Source organism: Glycine soja, chromosome 15, assembly GCF_004193775.1.
Source record: "Glycine soja cultivar W05 chromosome 15, ASM419377v2, whole genome shotgun sequence".
Taxonomy (NCBI): domain Eukaryota; kingdom Viridiplantae; phylum Streptophyta; class Magnoliopsida; order Fabales; family Fabaceae; genus Glycine; species Glycine soja.
Window position 1 is genome coordinate 9,740,326 of NC_041016.1, and position 13,640 is coordinate 9,753,965.

General features: G+C 32.1%; 1 protein-coding gene across 1 annotated transcript; it reads left to right on the forward strand.

Moving 5' to 3' along the window:
- The first annotated feature begins 1,766 nt into the window (after positions 1-1,766).
- LOC114388200 (probable galacturonosyltransferase 4) lies at positions 1,767-6,239 on the forward strand. Its single transcript, XM_028348552.1, has 9 exons — positions 1,767-2,315; positions 2,415-2,449; positions 2,576-2,620; positions 2,723-2,804; positions 2,935-3,173; positions 3,692-3,951; positions 4,136-4,493; positions 4,727-5,302; positions 5,710-6,239. Exons 1-9 carry the CDS (start codon positions 2,213-2,215, stop codon positions 5,983-5,985), a joined length of 1,974 nt encoding a protein of 657 aa, XP_028204353.1. The 5' UTR covers positions 1,767-2,212; the 3' UTR covers positions 5,986-6,239.
- The last annotated feature ends 7,401 nt before the right edge of the window (positions 6,240-13,640 follow it).

Genomic DNA, 13,640 nt, shown 5'->3' on the forward strand with positions numbered 1-13,640 from the left:
TCATGATAGTCGAATATTTAGTAAATGATACCTACATGATTTTGTTGTATTTAAGTGTATTTTTTTTCTCCATCTTCAATGTTTCTGATTATAGACAATTAGGACCCAACTGCGAAAATGATGAACAATCGACAGTATTTCCCCCCAATAATCGCTCCTAGCTACATCTCATGAAAATGTTGGTGAGACATAATTGTTTGATAAATTATAGTATGATAGTGCACTAATAAGTCAAATATCTCCCAATAAATGATCAAGATCACAAATGGTTCAGTACTACTCCATGCTTAATCTTTTTTATTATTATTAAGAAACACTGTAATAGCCTACAGAGAGCAAAAAAAAAAAAAAACACATAGCGGGCACGCTACTTATTTAGGTCGAAATTATAAAATATTAGTCAGAGTACATGTTCAACCATATTGTAAAAATGTTTAAAAATTACCCCCAAAAGAATATATCAGTAATGTACTTACTCCTATTCTTTTTACACTAAAATTTATTTCTTATGAAAAAAGACGTAATGCTGATTTTTCGTCGGTGCAATGTTTTTCTTGCTTCTATTATTGTACGAGAAAACAATATTTGTGTGTTTGATATTGGGAAAAACTTATTATAACTCACTTTATATAAATTCAAATATTAAATATAAAAAAAATCCTAATTTCACAATAATTCAGTTTATCTGGTACAATATATAATAAACCTTTTTGAAAAATGACAGAGAAGGAAGCGATAATCACGCGCGTACGAGTGGCCAACCAAGCAACTTATATTCAGTTATTCACATGCTACTGCATCACATGTACTTCACGCGTACAATAAAATAATTAATTTTACTATTACTATGAACTTAGTGACATTCTCTTCAAAAAAAATAAAAAATTAACTTAGTGACATGTATTCTTCCTTACCACTATAATAACTTGCTTGGATTCTTTCATGAAAAAATTATTTCTTCCTTTCTATAACTTATAAATAATGTTACTTTATTCAATTAAAAATTATATTTATAATTTTTATTTTTACTATCTTAAATATTTTTTATATACTCTTTTTGTTAAGAGTAAATAGGATATAAAAAGTGTAACTGTTAAATTATTATTACTATTATCTAATTACAAATTATGTATAATAAATTTATTACTTATTATAAAATTATTTTAAAAACTAACGATAATTTTAATTGGTTGATAATTTACCGAGCATAAAAAATAAATTCTTTTTTTAATAATTTTTTAATTACTTTTATAGACATCCTACTATTTTAAATTTTGATAGAATTTTTATCTTTAAAATTAATATAAATCACTATTTTTTTACTGGAATATAAATTACTATTTTAAAATCACACTTAAAAAAAATTATAAAAAAATTCAATAAATATAACCTTTATATAATTTATATTTATTGATTATTTTAACAATTAATTTTAATCTATTACCACTAAAGATGGTCTAACCAATAAACCTTTAATTCTGTATAAAAAAAAAAACTAACAAACCTTTAATTGTTACTCTGTTATTACTACTATAAATTTCAAGTTTTTTTTTTTTTTTGACAAGAGACTATAATTTTCAAGTTAACTTATGCTTTTCATGCTTTCGTATAAGTTCTAAATTAACTTATCGGTTAGTAATTTTATCAAATGTACTAATCTACATCAAATTACTAGTATTAATTTGCACTAAAGTTCATTTATGACTAAGATATCTAGATTTGCCCGTTTTCTTTCTTCTTTCTAACGATATTACATAAATCATTGTTTTTTGGAGAAAAAAAAGTTGGCGTTTGCAAATAGTGACACACCAATGTTACACACATACACACAGAGAAGGACTCGTTCGTTTCTTCGTTCTTCTTTTCTTTTCTCTCTTCCTCCTTTTTCTCGTCCATTGGTTAAGTTCTTCTTCTTCTTCTCATTCTCTCTCTCTCCGAACATGCATATGCAATCTTTGAGAGAAGGGTAGAAGTCATTAAAGGAAAAAAAATCGCAGTACAAGAAAGCGCGTTTTTCTTCCCTCTGTTAATGTAACGGCTTTTCTCCTTAACGCTTAGAGATTGTTTCCAACATACGCTGAGGGAAAAGAGAAAGTGGGTCTTCTTTTCTTCTCAGAAATTTCCTTCTTGTCTCCAATCTCTTCGTTTTCTTCATCTCTGTCCAAAGGGTCTCGTGTAGTGTTTTTTTGTCTTCTTTTTCTGGCTCTAGAACATGGTGGCAGTGAGAAACATTGTGCTGCTGTTGCTGTGCGTTACTGTTGTGGCTCCGATTGTGCTCTACACTGATCGCCTTGGCACCTTTGAGTCCCCTTCAAGTGAGTTTCAATTACTTGTCTTTATTCAAATTCATTTGCTTTGGCTATTGGCTAATGGTTTTGGTTTCTTTTTGTTGGTTCTTGCAATGCATTCTGCAGACAAACAGGAGTTTATTGAAGATGTCACTGCTTTTGTAAGTGCTGATCTTGAATGATTCTTCAGTTCTTTTAGTAAAGGTTGAGAGAGACAGAGAGAGAGAGACAGAGAGACAGAGAGAGATGTTTGAGTTTCTGAATCTTCTTTTGTTTTGTTGTTTCAGACATTCAGTGCAGCCGACTCTAGCCACTTGAATCTGTTACCCCAGGTGTGGTTTTATAGTTCTCTTCTTTTTCCTTTTTTTTTTTTTTCTAATTGTTGAATCTGTGACAATTGTTATTTTTGCTGAAATGTCTCTTTTTGCAAACAGGAAACTTCAACGGCTGTTAAAGAACCCGTTAGGGCTGTGTATACTGAGGAGGATTCAACTAACAGAAGGAATTTGCCTCAAGGTATTTGGTTTGGGGGGAGTGAGATTTTTGGTCTTATGACTCGTATTTTTTGGGGGTTTTGTTTGTTTGTTTGTTTTTCTTTTTTTTTTCTCATTGATATTTAGTTAATCTAATTGTCATGTTGAACTAGGCTTGCAATTGGTGGAATCAAGGGAGCATGTGTCTGCCAGGATGTTGTCGACTACAACTGAGGAAGATCAGACTAAAAATGAGAACCCCATTAAACTGGTGACTGATGGAATTAAGCAAGGAAATCAAGGTGATGCATCTGGGGAAAATGTAAATAGGGAAGATGCTATTGATGTTGATGACAATGATGGGAAACTTGCTAAATCTACTAGTGCTTCTACTCAAGAGCCTCAACTTAAGGTAGGTTATATATTGTCCTCTTGTTTTACAACCTCACTGTTGTGCCAAGGCTAACCCTTTACTATGTACATTGATAGTTCTGACATAATTTGATTTCAATTGCAAACAAAAATTGGTAAGTTGGTAGCTTGTTAAATAAATCCCTTGTTGATTTAAATATATATAGGTTTATGTCTCCAGATGTAGACACGTTTTTAGACCAGACTTGTGCATTTGTAGCATAGGACATGAAACAAATTTATGCAGGGGTGATGCAATCATGTTCTGTGCAAATACAACATCATATTCATGTTGAATTGGTGTAATACGGTACCTTTTCCTTTTTCAGTCAAGGAAAGGGAACAAATAAGTTGCTAGTATAGCTATAATAGCATTGCCTGTGTAACATTCATTACTACATTTTTCCAACTCCATTTTTCAGAAAATTAATGATTCTAATGAAGGAAAACCAACCTCAATGCATATTGAGATTTTTATTTGTTTCACATTTGATGCATCTTTTTCATTCCGCCATGCAGGAGCAACAACAAGCCACAGAAACTTCTAGCAATATAAACCATAAAGGTTCTGGATTGTCTGAAACCAATAAGCAGAATGATCAACCACCATCTGATGCTCGGGTAAAGCAGTTAAAAGATCAGCTTATCCAAGCTAAGGTCTATCTTTCACTTCCAGTTGTAAAATCCAATCCTCATCTCACTCGGGAGCTTCGTTTACGGGTAAAAGAAGTTTCACGAACACTTGGAGATGCAAGCAAAGATTCTGATTTACCTAAGAAGTATGTTCACCTTTAAGAATTTTGTTGTATCTGTCTTCATGTTTCCCTGTTATGTTATGATTCTCGAGCTTGTACTTTCCTCATTAAGTTTTTCTTGCTACTAGTATTAGCATAATGAATAGCTTAATTTCTGCTCTGAGGTACATATTTGTTCAGTCTTAATCTATATTTGTGCTAATGGTAGTGCAAATGAGAGAATGAGGGCGATGGAGCAGACACTGATGAAAGGAAAGCAAGCTCAAGATGATTGTGCTGCTGTTGTGAAGAAGCTTAGGGCTATGCTCCACTCGACAGAGGAGCAGCTTCATGTTCTCAAGAAGCAGACTTTGTTCTTAACACAATTGACAGCAAAAACACTGCCCAAAGGTCTTCATTGTCTTCCATTGCGCCTTACTACTGAGTATCATAACATGAATTCTTCTCGGCAACAATTCCCCAATCAAGAGAATTTAGAAGACCCCCATTTATACCATTATGCCATATTTTCAGACAACATATTAGCAACAGCTGTTGTTGTGAACTCAACTGTTTACAATACTAAGGTAATCTTTACACTTTGAGAATTTTCTTGACATTTTTTTGGCTGTCAAGATCATTGAGAAACATCAAAGAAATTTGGTATGGCTGTTCTATTTCATTTTTGGCCTGATTTTTTAAATATTTAATAAAACAAAAAATAAAGCAACTTAAAACATTGATATCATTGATGCAGATGTTACTTTTATTTCCTATTGACACCACTTGCTATAATGATATTATTTTAATTAATTTGCAGGATGCCTCAAAACATGTTTTCCACATTGTTACTGATAGACTCAATTATGCAGCGATGAGGATGTGGTTTTTGGGGAATCCACCAGGCAAGGCAACCATTCAAGTTCAAAACATTGAAGACTTTACATGGTTGAATGCAAGTTACAGTCCCGTTCTTAAACAGTTGGGTTCCCAATCCATGATTGATTATTACTTCAAGGCTCATCGAGCAGCCTCTGATTCAAATCTGAAGTTTCGGAATCCAAAGTATTTGTCTATCTTGAACCACCTCCGATTCTATCTGCCTGAGATCTTTCCAAAGCTCAACAAAGTGTTGTTTTTGGATGATGATATAGTTGTGCAGAAGGATCTGACTGATCTGTGGTCAATTGATTTGAAAGGCAACGTAAATGGTGCTGTAGAAACTTGTGGAGAAAGTTTTCACCGATTTGATCGCTATCTCAACTTCTCAAATCCTCTTATTGCGAAGAATTTTGACCCACATGCTTGTGGGTGGGCATATGGTATGAATGTCTTTGATTTAGCAGAATGGAAGAGGCAAAACATCACAGGGGTGTACCACAACTGGCAGAATCTGGTATGTGATGCACTTTGGGTTACTTTTCGAGTAGTATCCCATGTGATTGTAGGTACATTAATCACATGTAAGATTAGTAACAGATTTTATTAATTGAATTACAATTACTACTAAGATCCAGCTGATACCTAGAGTCATTTTTGGCAGTTGTTCTTAATGGTCCTAAGGAGGAAGTTGAGACATACTATCTTAAAATTTAGGAAATAGTAATGCGTTCAATGATATTTAATTGGGTTGTGAAAGATGCGAATGTATGGTTTGTTGTGCTTTTTTTTAAGGTTATATTCATTATCAATGCATTCAAATTGCATTTAGATTGCCATTAGTCCATCCTGTTTTTCAAATGTTTTGTTTCTTTGGGTTTTAAATCTGAACTGATTTTCTTTTCTAATTAAACTGAAATGCAGAATCATGATAGACAACTATGGAAGTTAGGAACACTGCCACCGGGTCTCATAACATTCTGGAAACGCACTTTCCCTCTGAACCGATCTTGGCACATCTTAGGTCTTGGCTACAACCCCAATGTCAACCAAAGAGATATCGAGCAGTCTGCTGTTGTACACTATAATGGGAACATGAAACCTTGGCTTGAGATAAGTATTCCCAAGTTCCGAAGTTACTGGACGAAGTATGTTGACTACGATCATGTGTATTTGAGAGAATGCAACATCAATCCGTAGATAGGTCGTTTTTGTACGTTTAACCATTGAAGTTTTCTTAGCATTTGCTTAGTTGTGGTGCACCTTTTAGGTCTGCAATTCCATCTGAGTAGGGCTTCTATATTTTTTAAAGCTTTACAATTCCTTTTGTATACGTGTTCCTGTTTTTACATTGTTATTTTTTGGACTTGCAACCCTTGATCACAAACCTGCAGAGAATGCTAACTGTACTTGTAAATGAAATGAAGAGGCTAGTTCTTTTTTCTGTGTGTTCTTTGGCCATGTGTTTTGGTTTGTATTTGTACCCTTCCCCTGCCTCCTTTTTCAAAACATCTCGTCCTTTAGTCTTCTTTTTGTTTCTTGTACATGTTTCGATTAAAGTTGACACTATTCAAAAGTATCTAGCTAGTATAACCCTGTGTAGAGTGTTACTCTTTTGCTACATGTAATAATACAATACCTTGTGCAATTTATTAAATTTAACCCATCATTAATCCATTCTTGAATTTGTTTCTTTTTCTTATTGACATATAGCAATCAAATACCCTGGTTATCATTTCATTTTAAATGGGTTTTAGTACCCTCAATTTCAACCTTCTTACTTGTCTACAACTTAATATCCTTCTTCCTTTTTGGGAAGGGAAAAGTGGTAAAGTAAAGCTTAAATAAAGAGTCAATAGGTCTAAAAAATGCTTTTTATTTTTACTTTCAATTACAAAAAAGTTTATATAGGAAACAAGGAAGATATTTTTTTATTGTTTTCTATTTTCATTTCATTTTATACAAATTTTTAAAAACAAGAAATGAAATAAAGTAATGTAGCATTTTTGTAATTAAAAGCAAAAGCAGAAAACATTTTCTCAATCCAAACAATCTCCAGGGATTCCCATTTTTTACTTAGTAGATGTAACTCTAGCAGCTAAAGCTGTTTTATTTTGTTTGGTGGGTTATCCAGCTAAGAGTTTTATACTTTATAGTGTGGAGGATAAAAAAGGCAAAGTTGTTGAATATAATAATCATAGGAGGTTGGCTCCACCGACAATGTAATGTCTATGTTTGGTGTGGGTTGGTTAGTGCCCCTTCACTTTTTCAGTATCATGTTTCTGATCTTTCTTTTGTTTTTAAGTGGCAAGTAGAGTATGGGCAGGTAATGGTTAAGAAATGTTGCTATATATATAGTCATAAACGGAGGAGGAAAGTAGAAGTACTAAGTATGATCAAGTTTGCATGCTATGATTTTTTTGAAATCTAACCGTTAAAATCTATTATTCTTTATTTAGTTATTAATTTTAAAAGAATAATTTTTTATTTAATTATTAATTTTATTGAAATCTAACCGTTAAAATTAGTTATTCACTATATCATTAGATTTTAAAAAATATGATGAGTATAGATAAGAAATCAAAATAAGTTGATTTCTTCACATTTTATTTATGAATATAAGATGGAAGTGGGTCTGATGGAGAGAAGAATGCATCAAAATAATGTTCATGTGGATAACACCATAACGAATTTTGGCAGGGCCCCATTTACAGATCTGTCACCCAATAAGGACATGCATAGAGATGATGATAAATCAGCACAACAACAACAACTAGTATCTTTTAATTTAAAGAATCAACGAACGCTTTTGTTTTCACGTGGTGGTGGAACCCATTGTGTTTATTTTATTGACGAGTTTTTTTTTTTTTTATATGTTTCTGTGTCTGGAGGGTGGTTTCTCATTGTGATCACGTGCACTGACTTATCTTGAGACATGAGTCTGTTTCCATAGGGGGAATGGGCTATTCTTGAGAAAATGATAATACAAGTCACAATAGCCCAAAAGTGTGAACTGTGTCTGATTTGTGAAGATAATCGATCAGGAAAAATGTGGAGTAGAGAAAAGTATTGTTAGAGACTTTGGAGCAAAAATACAATTGCTTTAAATTTTCTTAACTTGCCCATGTACAGGTGCAGGGTATATATTAATTGGCTTCTCTTGAGTGAGGAAACTTGTTGAGTAAGAAAGTGGAACTTTTGTTCATTACTGATTTGAAATGAATTAATATTTTAGTTCTCATTTTATAAATCTCTTCATTTTAGAGGGGTTATGAGTTATGACATATCATCACTAAGGCTCAATTGGAAACTAATGACAATTAATTCCTGGTGACTTGTTGGAAGTACAAAATGCAAATAACTTGGCGGATTCATAAATCATAAACTTGATGTAAACAAATGAACTTTGAAATATTAAATTAATGGCCAGTGAGATATATTGGTAGCAAAAATGATGGTGATAGCAAACTTAGTGGTTGTTGTGACTCCCTCTATCTCGATTATATATATATATATATATATAATAAAATATATAAAAATATGGAATTACATAAAATAAGATTTTATTCAATAAATATAAAAAAGTTCAAGTGGATAAAATATTCACATTCCTTTCACTATTACAAATAAAACTGTTAGAAATATTTTTGGCTCAAAACATCATGCATTTAAAATAAAAGTTCATGTCCCAATATCACATCCTATCAAAACATTGTGTCCCGACGTCCTCAACACAAGGTTCTTTAAAATAATCCACTTAGTCATTTGCTTCCACAAACATAAGGTTCGAGATCATTACAGGATCCAAACATAAACAACACACGGGGAGTGAGTTATCACATTTCTAATCAATGGAGAGAAACAGAACAACATGTAGATATACATATCACATAAATGAAATACAACTTACTTAAACACATCTGAGTCATTCCACCACTTGTCGCGTAACATCACATCTCAACACAACACGTTTCATTCATTTTCACATCATTCATGTACTCAAGGATCAAAACACAATATCACTTAATCAATCAAAATCGATCAATACACAAGTGTTATACAACAAATTAAGACTCAATCCTATATGCAATATGACACCATGTTAGTGAAAAACTTCGTTAGGTTCCTAGGAGTACATGACAAGACAGACCACACACTAGTAAGTTAGGTCACTCTCACTAGGTAAAATCATAGGGAGAACAGTTAGAATCACGCTGCTTTGCAAGAATGCTCTAACTATATGGGATCGGTACAGACTTAAAGAAACACTCAAACCGGGTGTGTTTACCTCCAAGGCCTAGACTCCGAAGAGTCTGTCAGGGTCTCTCCCTCCTGATCCAGGTCCAACCCAGAAAACATTTTAGCACGCAAACTCTATCTATGAACTATACAAGACACACGACTCCTCAATTGTTTTCAAAATAATTTTATCTCGTCGCACCTCAAAGTGATTCAACTCGTCGGGTTCCCACAGTGGATCCTATCACAATATTCGTCGCGCAAAAGTTTATTGCCCTTAAAGGGTCTTACAATTGTCTGATTGCATAGTTCATCGCTCATAAATCAATACATACAATATCTCAATACACATGTGTCTCACAATTCATCATAGGTTCAATTTGTCACTCATTCACAATTTCAATCACATTTTAATGATTTCAATATAACAATTTATCATGCTAATCTAGTAAATCTTGTCCAAAATATAAATAATTTATACAAAAATGTTTCTCACAACATGGGGAGTAAAACCCCTCAAACAATTTCACATAATCATATAAAAATCAAGGAATCAAAATCATAGATTAAAAACACGAAAACACCAAAAGCACTCAATTTATCAACCAATTCATAATAGAACATCAATTGATTCGTCAAACACAAAAATATCATAATTATAAACATAAAGGAAAAATTATAATTCAACAAACATTCCAAAATAAACTCCAATATAATCCTCTAAGGATCCCTATACATGTTCATTATAACCCCGATTGCGATAAACTCATCCCTTACCTCTAAGCACACTCACGTGCGTAGTTCGGTAGTGATAGCGGCATCTATAGTGGTTTCCTAAGATTCCTCAAATTTTTTCTTTAGTTGCTCTGCTAGGGTTTCCAAGCCTTAGAGAGAAGGAGAAGAAATTGGAGCCTTCAATTCATTGTCTTCGCGCGAGATGAATTTATCTCTCTTGAAACATTATTTCAAAAATCCGAACGGTAAGAATGTGAGAAAATGAGTACCAAAGTCGGTGAGCAAATTTCACAACGATCCAACAGTTAACGAGTCCAAGATAGTAATTTTACTGAGACAAGTTTGGGTGGATGCAAAAAAAAAAGCTTCATTTCTCTTATCATAGACATTATTTCACAAATCCCAATGGTGGAGATGTGAGAAATTGAGTTTCAAACCTAGTGTTCAAATTACACGATGATCCAACAATTAACAAATTTGATATCGTAGCCTACTATTTACTCTATTCTTTTTTTTTTATTTTATAAAAATAAACTTTATTTTACTCTTTATCAAATGAATAAATATAACATTTTTTTATTTCTTAAAAATAAATATTTATTTTATTTACCTTAAAAATATCATTTTAATTAATAAAATTATTTATCCTTATTTATTTAATTACAAAAATTTTATTATTTTCCTAAAATTCTATTTATTTTTTAAATAAAATTATTTTTAATTTATTTTACAAAAAATGAGGTGTTACATTTGTGGTAGTGGGGTATCACCACCATCACCTCTCTCATGCTAGTGCTATCGCTATCATTAGTGTCGTCGAAGTTACTGTCACTCTATCACTACCAGTATCACCACTATTTAAGTGAATTTTTAATCAAGTCTTTTAATCTCAACCTTCTATTTTAATTTTGATTGAAATTTATCATTTTTATTCTCACCAAAAAAAGTCATTTCACATAATATGTTGCATTTGATCCTATATATAAGAAACAATTATTTAATTCATCAAGACCAATAAAAGTAATTAGATTAGTTGATTAGTCAAATTTAATTTTATTACAAGATTACCTATGACATTAAATGATTTAAGATATGATTATTTTTCAAAAGATAATTTTTCAACCAATGAGTATGTCTTGTTTTATTGATAACTCAATAAATACACTAACTTTCGAGGGAAAAAAAACAATCATTAAGAATAAAAAAGAAATTTAATAATAAAGTAGTTCTATATTTTTTATAATTAATTAAGATAAAAAATATTGTCTTTTGTTTTTTATATATAGGACCAAAAGTAATATATGTTAAGTCCAAAGTCTTATGTTTTGATTATTACAAACTTTCTAAAGAGAAATGATAAGTCTTCTAAGTAACAATCTACCAATGAATTTGTTCAAGTATATTAAAAAAAACTAGAAATTAAAAGTCATGAGAAGAGTCAGACTCAAGATGTCATAAGTTGCATTCTAATTTAAACTCTAAAAGTTTAGTGAATGAAGAGAATGATTTAGTTAAGTAAAATCACTGCTCAACAATGAGTAATCACGAAGAAGCAACATGTACAAGAAAATATACATATTTGAAAATCATTCTTTGCTTATAATGGTTTTTAAGAATGAAACCTCAGAATGTTTTGAAGTACTGCATAGGTGGCTTGACATTAAGAATTGCAAAGATCCAACACACTTAGAACAAAAACTTTATCAATACCGAGGTAAGAGATTTCGAATTACTGAAGGAACATATATCTCCAACACAATATGATCTCAAGAATATCTTTCATGAAGATTAAGAAATTTCATTCAGAATCTACTTAAAAGAACTTGAAAGAAAGACATTAGAACGTTGATACAAGCTCAGAATAGAACATATTAATAGAAGCACTTCATTTTCTAATGCTTTAGTTAGAAAAGAATGGTGGCACACTAGCAAGCTACATATCAAAATATTGGAATACAAGATTGTCAAGTCATATAATCAAATTAAGTATTCCTACAAGAAGAATATTTGATTGCTTTTTCATTTACACTAAAAAAACCTTCTCAAAACATATCATTAAATTAAATAGTTGGATCAGAATGTCTCTTCAGAATCGTTGGTTGAACAAAATATGGTGAATTATAATAAATCTCTTTATATCTATCTTTTATTCCTGTGCATAAAAAAATGTCTCTTTAGAGAGTTACTCATAAAGCCTACTAAAAAACTAGTAGTGATTGCTGAAAAGTCAAAATTAAAGTGCACGTTTGTTTTCCTGTTCGGTTTGCTGTAACATGTATTACCAGACAAAACCAACGAACATTCAGAGAAGGAAAGAGGGAGATCCATTAGCGAAACATCCGTTCACAACCTTCCCGACGGATTTCCAGACGTACCCTAAGTTGATAGCTTTTTTGCAATGTACATAAAGTCATCCCAACTACACCTTAAAGCTGAAAAAGCTCTCCTATCATCATCTAACAACTATATTGACTTGCGAGCTCTATATAATGACAAAAGACAATTGCAAAACACAAGGGAGAGAGCTCATATATATATATATATATATATATATATATATATAAATGTGATTCAACTTTTCTTCCACACTTTAGAAGCCTTATGAGTTTTAGAAAGGCTACGTAGGAGGTGTGTTTAGCTTAAAACTTCAAGGTTAATTCACCCAATGAGTGTTAAGTTGTAATACCACTATACACACCACATCCAATATATGTTTGATTTTATTCCAAACTAAGTTGGGTTAGGTTTGGTTGAGAGAAATGTTACTAGCATTTCTCTAATACCATCATAATGAGAGAGAAAATCTCACATCTAACAGGTCACAAGTTCAAGTTCTCACTTATCTTTTTGGAGTAAAATAAATATACCTTTATCTTTCAAGTGTTTTTGGATTCAAAGGGCTTTCTCTATTTTAGATCATGACACCTACATTTGTGTGTGTATGTAAAAGAATCCCTTCTCAGGTATATACCAGTGAATGAGTTGCTTCGAAAAGGATTTGGTTGGTAATTTGAGCATCTCAATACTTGGTAGTAAAGTACTAAAGTTGCCATATTTTGTTCCTGTTAAGGGTATGCTCCAACCAACATATTTTGTTCTAGCGTGTCCCGCACATTTTTCTGTATGCCCATTGTCTACACTTCTCCTTGTCTCTCTTTCCCCCTTCCATGTTCCATCAGTGTTCCGTTTGGCTTTGCAATTTAATTCATTTATATGAGTGTGACTTGGATGTAACCCAAAAGAAATTTGGAAGACTCAATTCTCATGTTCCTTCAAAATGGACAATGGAGTATGTATCTGAATTAGATTTAGCTTACACATCTAGCCAACATTTGCTTGGGCCGTGATACAAATTAAGTGTCGTAAGTAAAGGACAAAAGAAATGTTACTTGCACCGATAAAAGACCTTCCCAAATAAATAATGCTTTTCATACCACAATTGCCTTTATATAAATTTAGAAAGAATGAATAGTGCATTGAACAGAAAGAGGTTGACACCAAGAAAACTACCAATTCGCTGCACACATACTAAATATTATTAATAAAAAGAAGAAAAATACAAAAAAATGAGGTTCCAAACCCCTCAAACATCTCAATGAAATTTATAACTGATTAGTCCAGTTCTATCATGAAAGAATCCACTCCTAGGGAAATTAGGAACAAAATCCCACCACAAGAAACCCTTATGTTGGATCCCATGATCCGCTAACTTATCAGAGCAAGTATTTTCTTCGCGAAATATATGAGACCACAAACACCATTGCCGAGGAACAATATGCAGATTTTTGAAAGATTTAGTCTAAAACTTAGTCATGCTTGTATTTTTTAGGAATCAAACTCAACTTGTATTATCAATCGTGTCACATTAAAAAAAGGCAATG

Bases quoted from the DNA above. Each gene is read 5' to 3' on its own strand.
- LOC114388200 (XM_028348552.1), top strand. From the start codon at position 2,213: ATGGTGGCAGTGAGAAACATTGTGCTGCTGTTGCTGTGCGTTACTGTT. The intron at 2,316-2,414 runs GTGAGTTTCAAT...TGCATTCTGCAG, and splicing joins CACCTTTGAGTCCCCTTCAA to ACAAACAGGAGTTTATTGAA. The intron at 4,494-4,726 runs GTAATCTTTACA...ATTAATTTGCAG, and splicing joins CAACTGTTTACAATACTAAG to GATGCCTCAAAACATGTTTT.